The 21358-nt window shown below is 36.6% G+C and overlaps 1 protein-coding gene across 1 annotated transcript in view; it reads right to left on the bottom strand.

The window, feature by feature from the left end:
- SLC25A20 (solute carrier family 25 member 20) overlaps positions 1-10514 on the bottom strand; it is a 45915-nt gene extending 35401 nt beyond the window's left edge. Inside the window, exon 1 of the mRNA XM_003762241.4 lies at positions 10281-10514. Within this exon, the coding sequence (XP_003762289.2) occupies positions 10281-10415 (135 nt within the window). The 5' untranslated portion in view covers positions 10416-10514. The remainder of the gene's footprint in view (positions 1-10280) is intronic.
- Between the last annotated feature and the right edge of the window lie 10844 nt (positions 10515-21358).

The following is a 21358-nucleotide window of genomic DNA, read 5'->3' as shown; positions in this document are numbered from 1 at the left end:
GGGAAGGAATGAAGATCAGTTTGGGACTACTTGAGTTTAAAGTAGAAGTATCGCATACAGGTAGAAATATTTGAAAAAGAAAATAGTAGCTTTTACGAAATGGCTGGGAAAAAAAAGAGATATAGCTCTAAGAAGAGGATGAGAGGAATATGATTTGGGAACTCTAGTCATCCTAATCTACTCACTCTCTACTTTAAATATCCAATCAGTTGCTAAGTCATATGACTTAATGTTTTATTTTCCCTAACTTTACTGATATATAAAAAGGAATATTTGTTCTTCAAGAAAAGCCTAAAAGAAAGAATAAGCAAAATTCCTAACACAAAAGAATTACAGAATGTCAGAGCTGAAGAGGATTTGTAAAATCACCTAAAATATCCCCATTTTTTCCTTTGCCCTATTATACAGTTTGAGAAACAGAGCTACACAAAAAAGTCAAATTCTTTCTCCAAAGTCACGCTAGGTTATTCTCATTTCCCGCCTCTTGAAATAGCTTGTTTCCTTCAAATCTCAGCTTGTGTGTCACCTCCTGCAGAAGGCCTTTATATCTCTAGATCTTAGTGTCTCTCCACAAAAATTACTACATATTTATTTTTTATATATTGTCTCCCCCAATAGGCTATAAGCTCCTTGAGGATGGGGATTACTGCACTATCAAATCTGATCTTTCTCACCATCCTATTTATCTCTTCCCAATGACAAACGTGGTGTCTGGCACACAGTAAGACTTAATAAATGCCTACTGATTGATTTTGTCTTTTGTTGCCCCAGGACCAAGCACGTTGCCTAGAGCTAAGCAGTTACTTCATAAATACTGATTGAGCCATCTGTTTGTAGACTATAACTAAAGCCATGGGAATAAATGAAATTACTCAAGGAGACATTATAGCAGAGAAGAGGACCAAAGGTTCTCTTTGGAAGGAGACTGCCAGATTTGGGGATAAGAGGAAGATAAGGAGCTTGCGGAGGGTATAAAGAAGGAAATAACTTTCCCATAGAGGTAGGAAGAAAAACCGTGAAAATGATATGTAATAAAAGCTGATAGTGATGAAGTATAGGGTTCCTGGTGGTCAGGGAGTTAAATAATGAGGTTAGTGGCAGGTTTGGAGTTTAGGGAACCAAATGAAGAGGTTTAGTTCCCCTAAATCTCCCTAGGATTTGGCACAGGATAAGGAGTTATGGGAACCCCCTTCTGGTGGCACAGAGGTCCTTACAAACCCGAAAAGCTAGACTGGTAAAAAGAAGTTTATTATTGGCATTGGGAAGTCAGCCTTTGTTATGCATGAATAGAAAGACTGAATTCCTTGGTGGCAAGGTCCCAACAGAGAAGTAAAGTTTTTAATGGAACAGTCCTGACAGAGAAGTAAAGTTTCTAGCAGAAAAATCCCAACAGAGAGGTATAAAGTCCGGTTAGGGAAATAGATGAGAAAGATAAAGAGAGGGTAACCCTGAAAGAGAATATCATTTCAGTGGATAGAAAATTGCTGCTATGTCAGGGAGAGAGGTTCCTTAGCATGGCATCTTAGGTCCTCTGCAAGGACTGAGCCCCAAGTGGGCTCATTTTATAATTGAGGTCTTGGCTACAAGCTGAGGGTTGTTCTTGATGGGTGCAGCTTGAGCTGGAATTAGAATAGAGAATCTTAGAACTGAATGAGTGTCTCTAGGCTGATCTTTAATTCAATGGAAAGCTTAATCAGTAGTGAGATTTATCAATGGGGGTGGTATCCATCTCTCAGGATAAAAGAATGAAGCTGTTTATCCCGTTTCCCTCCGACAGGGTCTTTTACAGAGGCTAGGATTCAAGGAGATTTTCTCTTTTAAGGAGTTTTAGAGAGTTCCAGGGTTCCCCCTCATCAACAGGATAGGGCATCAAGAAATAGATGGCTAGGATACACTGCGACATATTTAACATATATAGGACTGCTTGCCATCTAGGGGAGGGGGTGGAGGGAGAGAGGGGAAAAATCGGAACAGAAGTGAGTGCAAGGGATAATGTTGTAAAAAATTACCCTGGCATGGGTTCTGTCAATAAAAAGTTATTATAATTAAAAAAAAAAAAAAGAAGAAGAAGAACTAGATGACATATCCACACCTAGAAAAGTAACTAACAGTGTCTGAATATGGACTGAAGCATTAAAAAAAAAAAAAAAGAAAAAGAAAAGAAAAGAAAAGAAAGAAAGAAATAGATGGTATATAGTGTCAAATATTGCAGAGATTGAGAAAAATATTGCCAGAAAATAGAGCCAATAATTTTAATAATAAGGAGACCACTGGTGCCCTTAAAGGTAGCTGTGTTACTAGTCGGGGAAAGAGAAATCAAATGATAGCAGGAAAAGAGGAGGTGCACTTTCTAAAAGTCTAGCAATGGAGGGGTTTAGGAAAAAGGAGAGTAACAGTGCTGAATGAATTAAATGGAACAAAGAAAAACAAATGTTCTGACATACAATAAACTTTATAAAACTTGTAAAAATTTATCATACACCACCATCTTTTTGTGTCTGATCACCTGTCTGGTGTGATTTGGCATAGAATTCTCAAGATTTTGACACATTTAATTCTTTGTCATGAAATGACACTTTTATTACTTGTGAATATGCTCAAGAACATCTTGAACAAATCCATTTTTCTAACTCTATAACCCTTCATTACAGAGTGTAATCAAAGGAAAGGTGTTCATCAAAGGGGTATAATCAAGAGAAGAACTCTGATGATTAAAGTCTGTTAATCTTCATCTCTTAAATGTATTGCTTAGCCTTTCATAATATGTGGCATGACATTAAGTCATACTGTTCTATTTCCATTTGGGAAATTCTGTATTTCAGACTTTTCAGTATAACAATATTTTATTAGAATTCATTATTCCCTCAATAAGGAGTCTCTCAAGAAGGTAAAAAAGATTCCTCCCAACATTTTTTGGATGGCTATTTTACAAACCAATGAAAATGCCCAGTTCTTGGAGACACCTGAACATCTAATGATTGTTTTGAATTAAAAATTGAGTTTCACTAACAAAAAAAATTTTTTGCCAATATTCAGTATGCCTGATGGGGTTGAACTATGAAACTAGATTGGGATCTCAGACTCCAAAAAGTCTGGGAAAAAGCATACTTTCCCACACAAGCCCTTCCCAAGTTCAGCAGAGTCATTCAATTGGAAATCTTGGTCAAATCACCCTCCATTGATCTTTTGGGGGTGGCCCGGATCCCCTTCAGAAAATTCCAGAGTGGAAAAAAAGCCTTCAAAATGATTTCATTTATTTGGAGATCTTGGTCTGATAATCAATTCAAACTGCCCTCCAGCCCCCAAGCCAGGATTTGCTCATAAAACAGGGGTCTGTTTACACACTCTTTGTAAATCATCTCATTAAGAAATTTGCCTGCTAAGAGAATTCCTTCTTAGTGAACAGTAAAACTTCCTTTTGAAATAGATTTCAGGGTTCTTATATTCTTTTGCATTTAGACCTGCATCTCAGAGCATAGGGGATCTCTCCCCCTTATTCCCACATCTCAACAGACCAACTTTGAAATGTGTTGCCCCATTTTTTCTTCACAGCAATAATTCGCATTTGTTGTTAACTGATCTTTTTATTGTTCTTCTAACTTTAAAATGTCTAAGCCATACTACAGAAGAATCACCAACAACTCCTTCAATTGCCAGGTCTCTCTGAAAGTCTTTGCTTGCTTTCTGAAAATTAGGCTACTTTGAAGCAGTAATTTGTCATATCTTGGTCTTATTTTTCATTTTTCACCGCACTTTCCTTTATGCTTCTCTGGAACTGATCCTATTTTATTGTGGGTATGAAAGATCTTTGAAATACTTTCCCCCTGAAGCTCTTCAAGATACTGAAATTCTTTTTAAGAGCTACAACTTTTATATATCTCCTTAGAATTAAAATACATTCTTGAGAATCACAGGATTAAAAACAACTAAAAGAAAAAAAAAAAAAATAGAACACAAAATCCAGCATTCAATTGATAAAGAATTCACTAGGGGGACAGCTAAATGGCACAGTGAACAGAGCACCAACCCTGAATTTAAGAGGACTTGAGTTCAAAGTTAGCCTCAAACACAACACTTCTAGTTGTGTGAACCTGAGTAAATCACTTGACCTCCAATTGCCTCAAAACCAAACCAAAACAATAACAAAAAAGAATTCATTAAGAATGGGGATACCAATTCAACTTTCACCTACTCAGTCATGTGTTCCAAGTCAGCCTCATATGAATACATTATGCACGACCACTGCTATCACAGAATGAAACCATATCAAACTTATTATTTGATTCAAATAATTTGCATATTTCTGTAAAACTGGAAGGGCCCTCAAAGATCATCTAATCCAAAATTTTCATTTTATTGAAGATAAGAGACTCCTTCAAGTTGAAAAAAAAAAAAATAAGAGTGGAGCACAGGTAATCTCAATAGACTCGGTATTTTTTTTTTCAGTGCACCAAAACTGAGGCAGAAAACTCAAGCATAGAATTTGTCATGGTTTTTTTTTTTTTTTTAAAGAATGGGGAGGGGGAAAAACAGAGGGATCTTAACATGTTTGCCCAGTCAAGGAAAAAATCTAGTAAATAGTTAAAAATTCATAAGAGGGCATAATTAATGTAGCAAAGTCCAGAAGTAATAGAAATGAGAGAAACATAAGCACATATATGTAAAAACTAATGCTTTCACAAAGAAATAGGCTTCTTCCTGTGATACTGAAGTGAAGCTTATGAAGACATTCATAGGTTTAGGATAAGGACTATTAAATTCTTTAGTCTAATGGACTCCCTTTGACAGCCTAGTACAATTTATAAGCCCCAAATAATATTTTTTTTTCATTAAAGGGAATGCTAAAGAAAGGAATTTATATAGTTCTTACTGTATGCTAGTACAGTGCTAAGCACTTAAATATTATCTCATTTGATCCTCACAATAATCCTGGGAGATAGGTGCTATTATGACTTCATTTTGCAATTAAAGAAACTTAAAAGAAAGTTAAGTGACTTGTCCTAGGTCACACTACCAGCAAGTATATAAATCTCCTGGCAATACTATTTAAGGCCAGTCCTGACAAATAATAATAAAGAGGGGTACAATGTTTTTATGAAATCATTCATTAGGTCCTTATATACAGGGAATACTTCAAAAAATGTCTATTGAATTGAAAAAACAAATATTTAGTGAACACCTATTGCTCCAAAGGCAATAAATAAACATAAAACCATCCACAATTTATATATTATATATTATATTGACTAGCCATAAAGCTAGTCAAGTTCTCTGTCCAAAATCTTTCTAGGGACTCCTCTTAATTAGTCAGAGCTGGGATGAGGCAGCTAGGTACTGTGGAGAAAGCCTGGAGAAAGGAAGACTCCTCTTTCTGAATTCAAATCTGGTTTCTCAGACACTAGCTGTGTGACCCTGGGTAAATCATTTCATTCTATTTACCTTAGTTTCTTCATCTGTAAAATAAGAAGCAAATGGCAACCCATTCTAGTACCTTTGCCAAGAAATCCCAAAATTCATGGGATTTGGACACAATTGAAATGACAGAACAACAAGAGAGCTGAGGTGACCCATTAAAATTATTTAAGACAATGCCCTCATTTCAGAGTAGGAAAATAAAATGACTTCTCCAAGGTCACAGAGACATTAAATATCAAGGTTATATTTGAAGCTAATGCCACCTTCAACCTAGAGTCAAGAAGATCTGAATTCAAATTTGGACTCAGACATGTAATAAATTGATCCTAAGCGACTCACTTAATACTATTTGCTTCAGTTCCCTCATCTGTAAAATGAGCTGGAGGAAGGAATTGGCAAACCACTCCACTATTTTTGGCAAGAAAAATCCAAATGGGGTCACTGAAATGACTGAATAACACCACACTTTAAAGCCTACTATAACATAATAGCTCTAAGGTTCCTGCCTTCAAGGAGTTTATACTCTTAACAGAAAAAAAAAAAAAAAAAAAGATATTTACATTAATCTAAAAAATAAAAGGTAGTAAATGATAAAAGGTAAAATGTAAGTGAAAATAGCACAAAAAGAATCTCTTTGCATTTATTTTGTTCATGTTTATCCCTTAAAGGAATATAAACCACCTTAAAGGCAAGAACCACAAGGTCTGAAAAAATTAACAGGCACTTAACAAATGCATGTTGATTATTCACAAGAGCTTTAATATAGAGTTAGAATTTAGTCAAATAGGAAAAGGAAAGTCATTCAGGACTTTTAAATAAAGGAGGAATGGCTAACTGCAAATGTCTGGAGGGCTATGCTTTCAATCTAGATAGCCTGGCAGCTGTCAAACTAAAAAAAAAAAAAAAAAAAACCATTAGATCCTTCATACAACAGAAAGGGAAAAAATGTTTTCAAAGGAGCTAAAGAAGGTGAGCTCCCATGCTCAGCAATGTGAAAATATTTATCCCCTAACAAGTCCTCATGCCTCTATTCTGCCTTTCTTTAATCTAGCTTTTATAGGTTATATGACCAATTTTTCGCTAGCCATATCACTTCTCACCCAGCAGTCTTTCCCTTATCTAATCTATCCTGAACACTAGTCAAGTCCTCTGCCCAAAACTTTTCTAGGGACTCCTCCCAACTGCCTATTGGATAACTAAATTCAAATTCCTTAGCTTGACATCCATAATCTGGATCCATCCTATCTTTCTACCTTTATATGCGCTCCTGTCAAGCTAAAATCCTCTGTAGTCCTCCCTCTCATATCTTCCTTAGAATATTATCCTTTAGAAATAACCAACAGGAGGATTTCAGAAAGGCCTGGAGAGCCTTACACGAACTGATGCTGAGTGAAATGAGCAGGACCAGGAGATCATTATATACTTCAACAACAATACTATATGATGACCAGTTCTGATGGACCTGGCCATCCTCAGCAATGAGATCAACCAAATCATTTCCAATGGAGCAGTAATGAACTGAACCAGCTACGCCCAGAGAAAGAACTCTGGGAGATGACTAAGAACCATTACATTGAATTCCCAATCCTTATATTTATGCCCACCTGCATTTTTGATTTCCTTCACAAGCTAATTGTACAATATTTCAGAGTCTGATTCTCTTTGTACAGCAAAATAACGGTTTGGTCATATATACTTATTGTGTATCTAATTTATATTTTAATATATTTAACATCTACTGGACATCCTGCCATCTGGGGGAGGGGGTGGGGGGTAAGAGGTGAAAAATTGGAACAAGAGGTTTGGCAATTGTTAATGCTGTAAAGTTACCCATGCATATAACCTGTAAATAAAAGGCTATTAAAAAAAAAAAAAAAAAAGAATATTATCCTTTAGTGAATTCCTAATCATTCTGTAAAGACCAATTCAAGAGAGAAAAAAAAGGCCAACTCAAAAGTTACCTCCACCAAGAAACTTTTTGTTCTCATTCATCTTTATTTCCTTACCCTAAGACCTCACAAAGCACCTTATTTTGCAACTTTGGACCCATTTGTTACACAATATTTCAAAGACTGTGTGCTTATGTTTCAGCTGTAAAGTTCACGAGGATATGGTTATCTTCTCTAAAATTTTTATCTGATCCAGTGCCATACAATGTGCTCCCAACAGAAGGTATTCAAAAAAATCTGATAACTGAATTATCAAATGCAACAAAGATGCCTAGCACATACTAAGTTCTTGGTTTTTTTGCAAGGCAATTGCGGTTAAGTGACTTGCCCAAAATCACACAGCTAGTTTAAGTATTGTCTGAAGCCGAATTTGAAACTCAGGTCCTCTTGATTTCAGAGCTGATGCTCTATCCACTATACCATCTAGCTGCCTCTCATAGTAAGTTTTTTTTTTTTTTTCTCATAGTAAGTTCTCAATAAATGCTCGTGTGAAGTAAGCTTGATTGCCTTTCTGAATAGGATTTTTGCCAGCCAAACAAGTAGCCCCACAAGAGGATTTGTGAGCTTGCCAAATTCAGTTCTTTTTGGGCTTAGACACTTGCATTTGCCTACCTTTTATCCCTCACCCTCAATCCTACAAAACAGGATCAGCAAGAAAAATAATATAAGACAGAATTGATTCAGTGAATCAAAGTTAAAAGAGGCTAGCCTCTCCTGGGCTCAGATTCATGTGAAAAAGAAAGCCTTAAAATCACAGTCTAGCACCTCATTAGATTACATTTTGTCTAAAGGTGAAAATAAAAAAAACATTCTTAAATTGTCTCATAAGAGCTTCCAATCAAAAGGGGAAGGCAAACTTTCCTGATTGCATAAAAAGTATTCACTCCCCACTTAATATAATTCTGTTATGAGCTCTGAACTCATTTTTCTATAGCTAGGATTAGTAGAGTCTCTTTCCCTACACCTGGAAATGATCAACAATTACAATATTTTTAGAACAGTGGTGTTAAACTCAAATACAAATAGATCGTTGTGAGTCACATGTTCACTAAGAAAAAAAAATTAACTACTAATATCATATTTGTATTTATTTTGTTAAACATTTACCAATTATATTTTCATCTAGTTCAGACTCACTAGATCTGAATTTGATACCTCTGTTCTAGAACACCAAGATTCTCAAGTGCCATTTATATTCTTGTAAAATCTGTGATTCTAAGGATCTGTGTTTATTTCATTCATTCATCCCACAAATATTTGTTATGTGAATAAAACTACAAGCATAGTACTATGATAGATAATGAGGGGGTCAAACCAAGATTAGATATGATTTTATCTCTGCTTTCATGAGTCTTATAGTATGCTGAGACGGTACAATCATAAATAACCACAATTTACATAATTCTATCAGAGCTCAAAGAATGTAATGAGAGATGTGAATGGGAAGATTGCTACTCACAAGGGGCTAGGAGAAAGTTTCCAAGAGGAGAAACCATTCGAATTGGGCTTAAAATGTGAGATTTAACTCTCTGGGGGATGTAACGTTCAAGAGTAAATAGAACAAGGTGACTAAAGGCAGAGAGAAAGCTTTGCATTTGGAAATGCAATACAGGATAGAGTTGAAAAGGATGGCTTCTTTAGCACACTAAGTACACAGTTCAGGCAGATAAAGGAAATCCTATAACTTCCCATAGTGGAAAGGCAGGTGTCTTTACCTTTAAGATCTTTCAAAAACCCTCTCCCTTCCATCAAATTACTATGTCTAATTGACTATCACCTCCCCTTTCCATCAAACCTAATAATAGCACTTCATTTTGCATCTCCAAACAGCTCCAATGTTTGCTGTTGTTTAATCATATTCAATTCTTCACGACTCCATTTGAGGTTTTCTTGGCAAAGACATTGGAATGACTTGCCATTTCCTTCTCCCGCTCATTTTACAGAGGAGTAAACTGAGGCAGACAATGTCACACAGGTAGTTAAGTGTCTGAGACTATAACTGAATTCAGCAAGATAAATCTTCCAATACATTACATGACTTCCATCTTTTTTATTCCCTTAGAGAACAGTAAACTCCAAGAAGACCGGGTCTTATCTAAATTTGTATTCACACACACACACACAGCAAGCACCTAATGTTTGCTGAATGAAAAAATGTCCTTATCTATCCACTTGCACAGCTGCAGAATACCAAGACCCAATTTTCACTCGGTTCTTCTCTGGTCTCCCACAAATTTACACTATCTCAGAGCTGGAAGAAGCCTTGGAGCTCATCTAGTCCAATCCCCTTATTTTACCAAGAAGGAAATTGACATTTCTACCCTTTAGCATGAAGGGTGTGAAGGAACAGGTATGAAAAGCCCAGAGAGAAAGACAATACTAGTCAGTAGGTGAAAGGTCTCGCCAAAGGCACAGTGCCGCATCATAGCCCTTTTTCACTACTTCCAAACAAGGCAGCTAAGTTCAGAAAGAAAGATCAGCCTCTGGGTTTTACAGAGAAAACTGAGATCCTGATTAAGAGTCGGGATCCTTATTAAGTCCCAGGCAGACCCCAGAATTGCGAACAAGCCCTTTCTCCCGGACCTCCCCAATGTCCTCATCTGTTTAAAAAAAAAAAAAGACTGATGCTCCTCCTGGGCTCGGCAAGGCCAGCCCACCCAGGGGGTACAGCCCAAGCTCGTGTTCGCCCTCGTCCTCCTCGCGTCCCTCCCTCTCACCCCTAACTCTCCAGAGAAGCCACGGCTCCCGTCATGCACCGCTTCTGCCCCCCGCCCCAGGTCCAGCCCCTCACCGGAAGGAGCAGGAACCCCCTGGACCACCTTCCCGAATAACGGACGGGGAGCTCGCTCCCTCCCTCCCCCAACTCTCCGGCGGGCTCCGGCCCCGACCCACGGGCGGAGCCGCACCTTCCCCCACCTTCACGGTGTCCAGCGGGTGGCCCACGACCACTACGCACGCCCCGCCGAAGCCTCCGGCCAGGAAGTTCTTCCAGGGGCTGATGTGAGCCTTGACCGCCTCTATCTCATCCTCGGCTATGGTACCGGCCTCCATCTCGGCGATTCAGCCCTCGACTCACTACAACTACAGCCGTCGACCTTTCCCCCACATTGGGGGGAAGGAGGCGGGGCCTCTAGCGAGGAGCATGCTGGGAAACGGGAGGAGATTCTGGCCTTGACCCTTGGGCGTCCACCTTAGCCACGCCTCCGTGACCACACCCTCCTGCCTCCCAGAGCCCCTGGACCTCGCTATAACGCTCCCGAGGCTTTCCAAACCCCTAGTTTGCCCTGTCCCGGCGGGGAGAGAAGTGCCAGGTTGGTCGTTCGCGTTTTTCAGAGGAGGAAACTGAGGCCCGGAGAAGGGTTCAAAGTAATTGAAAACCCTGGATTCGAAGTGCGTCTTCGGAGGCGCCGGGATCATAGGATTGAAGCGCTAGAGACGCCCCCTTCCTATAAAGGAGGAGGTGGGATGAGGGAGGGAGGTTAATGGCCCTTGCCCTCGGTCCCACTGTCTGGAGACTAAGCTCTTTGAAGGCAAGGACTGGGTTCCTGCTTGCTTTGCCTTTTCTGTCTCCAGCACCCGGAACGGTTCCTGCGCGTAGGAGAAGCTAAAAGCTTGGACAAGCCCAAGTTCCATTTATGTAGGTTATTCCGTACTACCTGTAGCAGGTGTGTTGGTAAAACAGGTTCTGGATCTACAAGGACCAGATTCAAGTAATGTCCAGAGAGATGTCCAGGCCTAACTAGCGCACCCCACCTGTGCCAGGGACATATACAATCCTCAGACTTGAAAGTTTACAAGGCAGTTTATATACATTATCTCATTGGAACCTCACCAAAACCCTTCGAAGTAAGGTAATAAAAAATAGTATTATTCCATTTTGCAGATGAGGAAACCCTTAGAAATTAGGAGACCTTCTTATGGATAATGCGTCAGTGTCAGAAGCCAGGGCTTTCTGACATGCTTCCCTAAGACGAAAGTGACCCTGAAGAAAAAACAGAAACAAGACTTTGAATAAAATAGTCCATCCCATTGTAACTCACAGTACTAATGGAGGTCAAGGTCTGGATTTGCTCCTCCATGGCAACAGGTTGTGACTTTGTGTTCTTCCATGGAAGCTCCTTCCTGATCCTGGAAATTCCTCTTCTAGGTTCAAGAACTTGAATTATTCAGGATAACACTACTCAAACATCCCATTTCTAGGTCCATACTCAAAACTGCTTGTGCTTAATTTATTGTTGTTCAGTCATTTCAATCATGCCTAACTTTTCATGACCTCCTGCTTAATAAGACCTGGCAGAATTTTGAAGACCCAAGATCACTTCCATACCACACTAAAGTGAATGTTTCCCTCAAAACAAGGTAATTCAAAGTTCATTACATTTAGAGCTAGAAACAACCATCAAGGATATTTCATCTAGTCTCATAGATGAGGAACCTGAATTCAAGAGATTTTCAATTCTATTTAGTAAATAAGCATTTATTAAGCACTTACCATGGAAATCATTTCAAGGATCCCAGATATCTTACTGGCAAAAGCCTACTACCCTAATACCAAAATTTACATGGAAAAGAAATATTACATAGAAAAAAATAATCTTAGAAGAAACAAAATTACCAATTGCCCAAAGGCCAATAGAATTTGTAAGATTCTCCAGGACACTATCTTTCCTACTCAGTGAGTTCAGGGCCTGGCTCATAATCTTTTTCTCCTCCCCAAATCCTAACTTCATGATAAAGGATTTCCACATATGTCCCCTTCATATTTTACTGAAAAATGCCATTTTCCAAAAGTTCCCTTTTCTTTCCTCTACCCACATTTCACATCACTTTGATGTCTTCTCCTACTCTCTCCTCATATGAAAAAGTGACCCTTCTCTTTGCTAAGACAAACACTTGACATGCAGAAGCAATTCCATTCCATCCCATATTCTGAAGCATAATACCCTTCTACATCCCAGCTCCTTAAACTGTAGTTTACAATCTCAAATGGTGGGAGTAACAAAATCATGGTTTATTATCAGTAAATATTTGATCTGTATACCTATTTTACATACCTATATACCCAGGGTCATGTAAAATTTCTGAAGCAAAAAGGGATCACAAATGGAAAAACTTTTAGAAACCGTGCACTGTATTACCACTACATCCTTTCTCACTAATTTTCAGGATCTTCTGGCCACTTCCCTATTGCCTACCAAAAATATTTCCCCTACATTCAAAATGCCATAATTAGATTCATCCAACCCAGAATCTGGCACATGGTAGTGCTTAATGAATGCTTGTTGACTTGACATTACTGAAGATATCATGAGCAGTATTAGGAAGCAGACCTGTCTTATGAATAAGAAACAAAAGATGGACAGTAAATGTTCTTCTGTTACCTCCAGGTATTAAGCAAACAAAATTTCCAATGCATTTCTTAGATCCTTTATGTATCATTTGTAGAAAAACAGGGCTATGAATTAAGTTTCAGGTGTAATGGGCTGAGGTTTGAGCTGATGCGCTGAGGTCCCAAGTACATGAGGCTAGATAGTAATTGGGCTATACTCTATTAATATACATGATTGGATAAAGAATGGTCCCTGCCCACTCTCCGTGCAAGTCCTGATGTGTTGTATAGGAAATGACGATTTTGGTGGGTGGAGGCAGAGAGAGAGGGAGGAAGAGAAGCTGGGGGAGATTGGGCTGGGTTCGAGACTCTGAGCTGCTGGTTGTGTGGCTGCTGGTTGAGCTAGCTTCTTGACTCAGCTGCACACATTGCTATCGCCGATTCTCTTCCACCTCCGATCCTTCTTCACTGAGAATAAAGACTGACGATTTTCCCCTAACCTGAATTCCTGTCTCGTGCTGATCTTAAAATACACGATCTTCACATTCAGGGGCCCAGAGAAATTCTGAGTTTTATCAGTGGGCTACACTTATAAAATCACCGATCCACCAAAGTACCAACACATCCAAATCTTATGAAACCTTTTGCTAGATGTCATGTGGGAAGGGGAGCTAAAAAAAAATGACTAGAACACTGTTCCTGCTTAATAGAAAGCTACTAATCTATAAATATGGACTGGATCTAATTTACGTTGCTCATATTTTTGTTCCATAGATATCTGGAATTAATATTTTAATGTGTGCTTATTTCAGATTATAAATTTACTAATAGAATCTGACCAAATGATTTTGTAACATTTTCTGTAAGGTGTGACCCTCTATATTAAAAACTGAAACAACTTTTATGTATATAGTTTAATTTAAAAATAATTAAGCTATCCCTGTAATTCTGATAATCCCGTGTTCCATTCCAGAACCAGGATTCCCCATTCTTTCATGCTTATCCATGTCAAACTTATGCCTCTCCTATTTCTATCCTATTTCCTCTTCCATTATGTCCTTCCCTTGAACATGCTAACAAAGGTCTACCATTACCACCTCTAGTCATATGAAAACATGATCTAAATCACTGTTGATTAGGGAAGTGCAAATTAAGACAACTCAGAGATACCACTTCACATCTCCAAGATTGGCTAAGATGACAGGAAAAGATAATGACAATTTTGGAGTGTATGGGGAAAAACTGGGACATTAATGCATTATTGGTGGTGTAAATTTGATCCAACCATCCTGGAGAGCAATTTGGAACTAAATTCGCGCTCAAAGAGCTATCAAACTCTGCATACCCTTTGATCCATCAGTGTCTCTACAGGGTCTGTATCCCAATGAGATCATAAAAGAGGAAAAAGGACCCACATGTGCAAAAATGTTTATAAAAGCCCTTTTTGTGGTGACAAGGAACTGGAAACTGAGTGGATGCCCTCAGTTGGGGAATGGCTAAATAAGTTATGGTATATGAATGTGATGAAATATTTTTATATATGAAATGATGAATAAACAGATTTGAGAAAAGCCTGGAAAGACTTATATAAACTGATGCTGAATGAAATGAGAAGAATCAGGAGAACATTATATATAGCAATAACAAGATTATGTGATGATCAACTGTGATGGATTTGGCTCATCTCAATAATAGGGTGATTCAAGATAATTCCATTAGACAAGATAGGAAGTACCATCCACATCCAGAAAGAAAACTATAAAAACTGAATATGGATTGAAGCATATTTTTACCTTTTTTTGTTCATTCTTTCTCCTGTTTTTTCCCCCTTTTGGTCTGAATATTCTTACACAACATGACAAATATGGAAATATATTTAAAAGGATTGCACATATTTAACCTATATCAGATTGCTTGCTGTCTTTAGGAAGGAGAGAGAAAAATTTGGAAAACAAAATCTTACAGGAATGAATGTTGAAAACAATTTTTACATGTATTGAGAAGAATGAAATACTGAGAAAAAAATCATCCTTCCCATTGGATTTATACCTTTATCTAGGGAATTACTTCATATATATTTTATATATAATCTTATATATATGCACATATATGCATATATATAAATATATGCACACATACACACGATACCTGGCAGTAGTAAATGCTTAAAGGCTTGTTGAATTGAATTTAATTATGAGACATGGATGAGGAAGGAATGCCTTCTACATAAATATGATAGCCTTTGTGAAATTACAGAGATGAGAGATGAAAAGCCTGGAGGTAGTTGCATCATTATATGGGAACTAAATGAACCACACTGACTATCCTGTGATTCAATTCTGGAACCAAATCAGTTCCCTTTCTATTCAATTATAATTATTCCACTTTCTATCTTGTGAGAAAACTTGACTCAGTTATGGGAATTGTGAGAAAATTTTATTGCATTGTTTGAACCTAGCCCTAAGTTGCTGGGAAGCTGTACTCCTTTACCAGACTTGTTGCAAAGAGAGGAGGAACCAAGATGGCTGAGAGAAGCCTAGCAGTTACCTGACCTGATCCCAATTTCCTTTGGAAGCAATGTTAAGTCGTATGGATTATGGAGCTACAAAAGCCACAAAAAGACACAGTGAAACAAATTTCCAGCTTATGATAACTTAGGAATTCAGGAAAGGTTTGTCTCACTTGGGTAAAAGGGGAACACAGATGGGAGCCAGGCAAGCCAGCAGAATGTTCTTAGCCACAGCACAAATCAGCATCTGAGATCCCCTCATCTGATTCAGGGGACAGTGGCACAGAAGACTAGCTGTGAGGCCTCTAGTCCCAGTGCAGAAGGCAAACTGCCAGCACCAGAACCCTGACACAAGTGCAACTAGGTTGAACAACCCCAATGAAGTAGATAAGCTACCAGTCCCTGAGGTCCCAGCACAGAAAGCCAATAACCAGGGTCTTGGCTCCCAGCAAAAGAAGCTCATAACAGGGTCCCCTGTGCCCCCAGAAGCAGAGAGCTCAATTTTAAAAAGGAACAAAAAACAAAAAAGGCCCCAAGCATGGAAAGCTACTATGGCAGCAAGGAAAATCAAAACAAACACTGAGAAGACTCTTTAGTCTACATGTGAAGTCTTAAAGGAGAATATGAATCGGTTTCAGGCCCAAAAAGTATTTTTGGAAGAGCTCAAAAAGGATTTTAAAAATCAAGAAAAATAGAAGAAAAATTGGGGAAAGAAATGAGTCTTGCAGGAGAATTATGAAAGTCAACAGCTTGGAAAAAGAAGCACAAAATTAACTTAAGAAAACAATTCCTTAAAAAATAGAGTTGGGAGTGTGAACCACAACATAACATTTCCACTCCCTCTGTTTTTGTCCGCTTGCATTTTTGATTTCCTTCTCAGGTTAATTTTACCTTATTTCTAAGTCCAATTTTTCTTGTGCAGCAAAATAACTGTATGGATATGTATACATATATTGATTCAATATATATTTTAATATATTTAACATGTATTGGTCTACCTCTCATCTAGGGGAAGTGGGGGGGGGGGAGGAGGTGAAAAGTTGGAATAGAAGGTTTTGCAAGGGTCATTGCTGAAAAATTACCCATGCATATATCTTGTAAATAAAAAGCTATAAAAAATAATGAAAATAAAAATATTTTTTAAAAAATAGAGTTGGGCAAAGGGGGGGGGAGGGGGAATCTACTGAAGAAAACAATTTCTCTAAAAATAGAATTGGCCAAATGGACACCTAACTGAAGAAAATAATTCCTTAAAAATTAGAATTGGCAAGTGGAAGCTAATCTAAGAGACATCAAAAATCAAACAGAATCAAAACAATAAAAAAATAGAAAATGTAAAATATCTTATTGGAAAAACAACTGACCTTTTGAAAAATAGATCCAAGAAAGATAATTTAAGAATTATTTGACCATATGAAAGCCATGATCAAAAAAGCCTCTCCAGTATCTTTCAAGAAATTATTCAGGAAACCTGCACTGATACTCTTGAAACAACCCACAAATCAACTCCTGAAAGAGATTCCAAACTAAAACCTCTGAAGAATATAGTAGCTAAATTCCAGAATTAGCAAGTTAAGGAGAAAATACTGCAAGCAAAAAAATAATTAAAATATCAAGGAGCCACTTTCAGGATTGCACAGAATTTAGCCGCTTATACATTAAAGGACCAGAGGGCTTGGAGTATAATATTTTGGATGGCAGAGGAGCTTGGACTACTACCAAGAATCAATTACCCAGCAAAACAGCATAATCTTTCAGGAGGAAGAATGGATATTCAGTAAAATTGGAATTTCCTGATGAAAAGACCAGAATTGAACACAAAATTTGATCTTCAAATGTAACACTCAAGAGAAGAATAAAAAGAAAAACAGGAAAGAAAAAAAAATTATTCTCCATGAGATTAAACTGTTTACATAGATCTAAGGGGAAATGATACTTGTAACTCTTTGAGAACTGTATCTTTATTAGGGCAATTAGAAGGAGTACACATACACTCTTACATGGAAGATGATACTTGTAACTCTTGAAAATTGTATCTCTTATTAAGGCAGTTAGAAGACAGAGGCTGTGGGCATAAGTTGATTTTGGTGTGATAATATAAAAAAAATTAAAAGGTGAAAAAAAGGATTGTACTGAGAAAAGAGGAAAGGGGGAGACAATAGAGTAAATTACATCACGTGAAGAGATGCAAAGGACCTATTACAATAGAAAGAAGGGAGGGAGTGAATATTGTTTAAAATTTATCACATTTGACTCAAAGTCTTACTGCATAGGCAAATAGGAAGAGAAAGGGGAAGAAAAGAAGGGTGATGATAGAATAGAGAAAGATTGAGGGGGATACTGATAAGAAGTGAAACATTGGTGAGAAGGAAAAAATAGGATGGGGGAAATACACAGTAATCATAATAGTGAATGTGAATAAGATGAACTCTCCCATAATGCAGAGGTGGATAGCAGATTAAAATCCAGAATCCTACAATATGTTGTTTATCAAAAAAAAAAAAAAAAAAAAAAAAAACCTCCGAAGCAGAGAGATACACACAAAATAAAGGTAAAAGATTAGAGCATAATATATTGGGTTTTTTTAATTAAAGCTTTTTTTATTTTCATAACATGTGCACAGATAATTTTCAACATTAACCCTTGCAAATTTTGTATTCCAAATTTCTTCCTCCCTTCTCCTCCATTAGACAACAAGTAATCCAATATATATTAAACATGTGCAATTCTTCTATACATATTTCCACAATTATCAGAGAATATATTGTGCTTCAGCTGAAGTAAAAAAAAAAAAAAAAGCACAGCTAACAATCCTGAACTCAGACAAAGCAAAAATAGATCTAATTAAAATAGATAAGGAAGGAAACTACATCTTGCTAAAAAGGTACCATAGACAATGAAGCGATCAATGTAACGATGTAATATCAATACTAAATATATATGGACCGAGAGCTATAGCATCCAAATACTTAAGAAGAGAAATTGAGTTACAGGAAACTGGTGGGAGACCTCAGTGTGTACCTCTCTTAGAACCAGATAAATCTAACCAAAGAAAAGAGTTAAGGAGGTGAAGAGAATTTTAGAAAAATTAGATAAAATAGGCTTCTGAAGAAAATGAAATGGAAATAGAATGGGACATAACCATTTCTCAGAAGTTCACTAAGCAAAAAATTGACCATATATTAGAATACAAAAACCTCACAACCAAATGCAAAAAGGCAGAAATAAATGCCTCCTTTTCAGATCTTGATGCAATAAAAATTGCATGTAGTGATAAATATGGAAATATGTATAGAATTGCACATGTTTAACATATATTGGATTACTTGCTGTTTAGAGGAGGGGATGAGGAAAAGGAAAGGAGAAAAATTTGGAACACAAGGTTTTGCAAGGGTAAATGTTGAAAACTATCTTTCCATATATTTTGAAGTTACAAAGCTATTTTAAAAAGATAACAGGACAAAATATATAGTTAAGAGTCCAATGACTGGTACTGTAAGCATTCTAAAGAAATGGAGAAAGATAGCTAATAATCCCTATTCACATTTTGACATGAGAATTTAGGATTTCAATGATTTCTAGAGATTTGATACCATATTCTACTATATTCCAGAATCCACACAGCTGCCAAATTAACATCAAGTCCCAGAAGCCTCAGTGTTTCTGATAAAGGTCTCATTTCTAAACTATATAATTGATTATAGTTAATGGCTGATTTAAGAAAATCCTCAAAAGACTTAGCATGAACTGAAGTTAAGTAAGTGAGCAGAACCAATAAAACTTTGTATACAGTAACAGTAAGATTATGTGATGATCAACTGTGATGATGGACTTGGCTCTTTTCAAGGCAATTCCAATAGACTTGTAATGGAAAGTGCCATCTACATCCAGAGACAGAACTATAGAGACGGAATGTGGATCAAAGCTTCGTATTTTTACTTTTGTTATTTGTTTGCTTGTTTTTTTCCCTTTCTCATGTTTTTTTCCCCCTTTTGATCTGACTTTTTTGTGAATCATGATGAATAAATATGGAAAAATTGGGAAGATGGCAAAGTAGGTTGGTAAATTTCAAGCTCTTCAGAGTTCCCTCACAAATAGAACAAATTGTGCCTCAGAGCAAATATAGACTGGTGAAAAATCAAGATTTGGAGCAGAACAGAGATGCCCTTAGTACAACCAAGATCTGAAGAAAGATACCAGGCTGGGATTAACCTGGGGTAAAGTGCAAACACCTCCTGGCTAGCTCCCCAGAAATATCAACTGAGGACCTCTTAGGCTAGCTAGTGTAAATGAGGCCTCAGCAGAAACCACATAGATTTTCACCTCCTGAAAAAGTATATCCCAAAGAGTAAAGTGAAATGGCTCCCTGCCTGGAGAGAATTTATAGAACTCAAAAAAGAATTTAAAAATCAAATGAGAGACACTGAGGAAAAACTAAAAAAAAAAAAAAACAAAAAAAACAAGATTATAAAAAGAAAAGTTAACCAAGTAGAAAAGAAAATATTAAATTCTCAAAGATGAAAATAATTCTTTGAAAAGTACAGTTGCTCAAGGAGAATCAGTGAGACTATGAGAAAACAAGAAATAATAAAACAGATTACAAAGAATGAGAAAATAGAACAGAATGTGAAACATAAGAAAAATTAACATATAAGAGCCAATATCAAAGAACAATTTCAAGGGACTCAACATAGACAAATTGTTTAAACATAGGTAAATTGATTTTTTACATGGAAAAATGTATATTATATGTTTAATATTCATATCAACAATAGGGTAGCTCAAAAGAAATATTGGCAAAGTTAAGGTAAAGATAGTAATTATGTTATACAAATGAAATGCAGAGGAATAGATAGAGAGACATTAGAGGGAGTAGGAGAGTTCATAGTTCTGAAAACCTACTCACATCAGGAATGAATTTAATAGGCAACAGTACTTATATACCATGAAGGGTATATAATCCAAAATCTATAAAGAAATAAGGGAAAGAAGGGAAATGGAGAAGCAAAAGGTGAGGGAAGAAGACAAGAGAGGGATCCTTGGGTGGAGGGAGGGTAAGCAATAGCACAGCAAGTTAAGGAGCAGAATTAAAGAGTCAGTAGGGATAGGAAAGATATATATGTGTATGTGGGGTGTGATGTATATGTGTGTATATATGTTTGTACACATAAATATAAACTATAGTTTGCTTGGGGTCATGGGGGAGATGAAAGGAAGAAAGAATAAAGTAAATAAGGTATGTAGCAGAGAACAAAAGAACAATTTACAAGAAAGTAAAGAAAAAATAGACATTCGTGAATATATTTTCTTCTTATATACTTTCTTGGTCTGGTAATGTTATATACTTTGAATCCTTCCTGATGTTCTGCTGGGCACATGACAATGTTCTCTTTTGTTTTTCTTCACTTTGTTTTTTAGTCATTTTCTATTTTCTTTTTTTCTTATTCTTTTTTTTTCAAATAAAATTTTAAAAAAAGAAAAAAATACATGTAGTAAAGGGCCATGGAATAATTAAAATTAATTGGAAATTAAATAATCAAATCTTAAAGAATGAGTGGGTCAAACAATCACAGGAACAGTCAATAATTTCATAAAAGAGAATGATAATAAGACAACATACCAAAATTTAGAATACAGCCAAAGCAGTTGTTAGGGAAATTTTTATATCTCCAAAACCTCACATGAATAAAATGGAGAAAGAAGAGATCAATGAATTGGACATACAATTTAAAAAACAAGAAAAATAAATTAAAATCCCCAACTAAATACTAAATTAGAAATTATAAAAAATCAAAGGAGAAATTAATAAACTGGAAAGTAAGAAAATTATTGAACTAATGAAACAACTGGTTTCATGTTAAAAAAAAAAAAAAAGTAAAAGATAAACCTTGGGTTAATTTGATTTTTAAAAAGGAAAGAAGAAAATCAAGTTACCAGTATTAGAAATGAAAAGGGTAAATTCATACCAGTGAAGGGAAAATTAAAGCAATAATTAGAAGCTATTTTGCCCAACGCTATGCCAATAAATCTGACAATCTCAGTGAAATGGATGAATATTTACAAAAATATAGATTGCCCCAATTAATCAAAATAAAATATTTAACCCCATTTAAGAAAAAGAAATTGAGCAAGTCATCAATGAACTACTCAAAAAAA

The sequence above is a fragment of the Sarcophilus harrisii genome, chromosome 1 (genome assembly GCF_902635505.1).
Source record: "Sarcophilus harrisii chromosome 1, mSarHar1.11, whole genome shotgun sequence".
Classification (NCBI taxonomy): Eukaryota; Metazoa; Chordata; class Mammalia; order Dasyuromorphia; family Dasyuridae; genus Sarcophilus; species Sarcophilus harrisii.
This window is presented reverse-complemented; position numbering and strand designations above follow the sequence as displayed.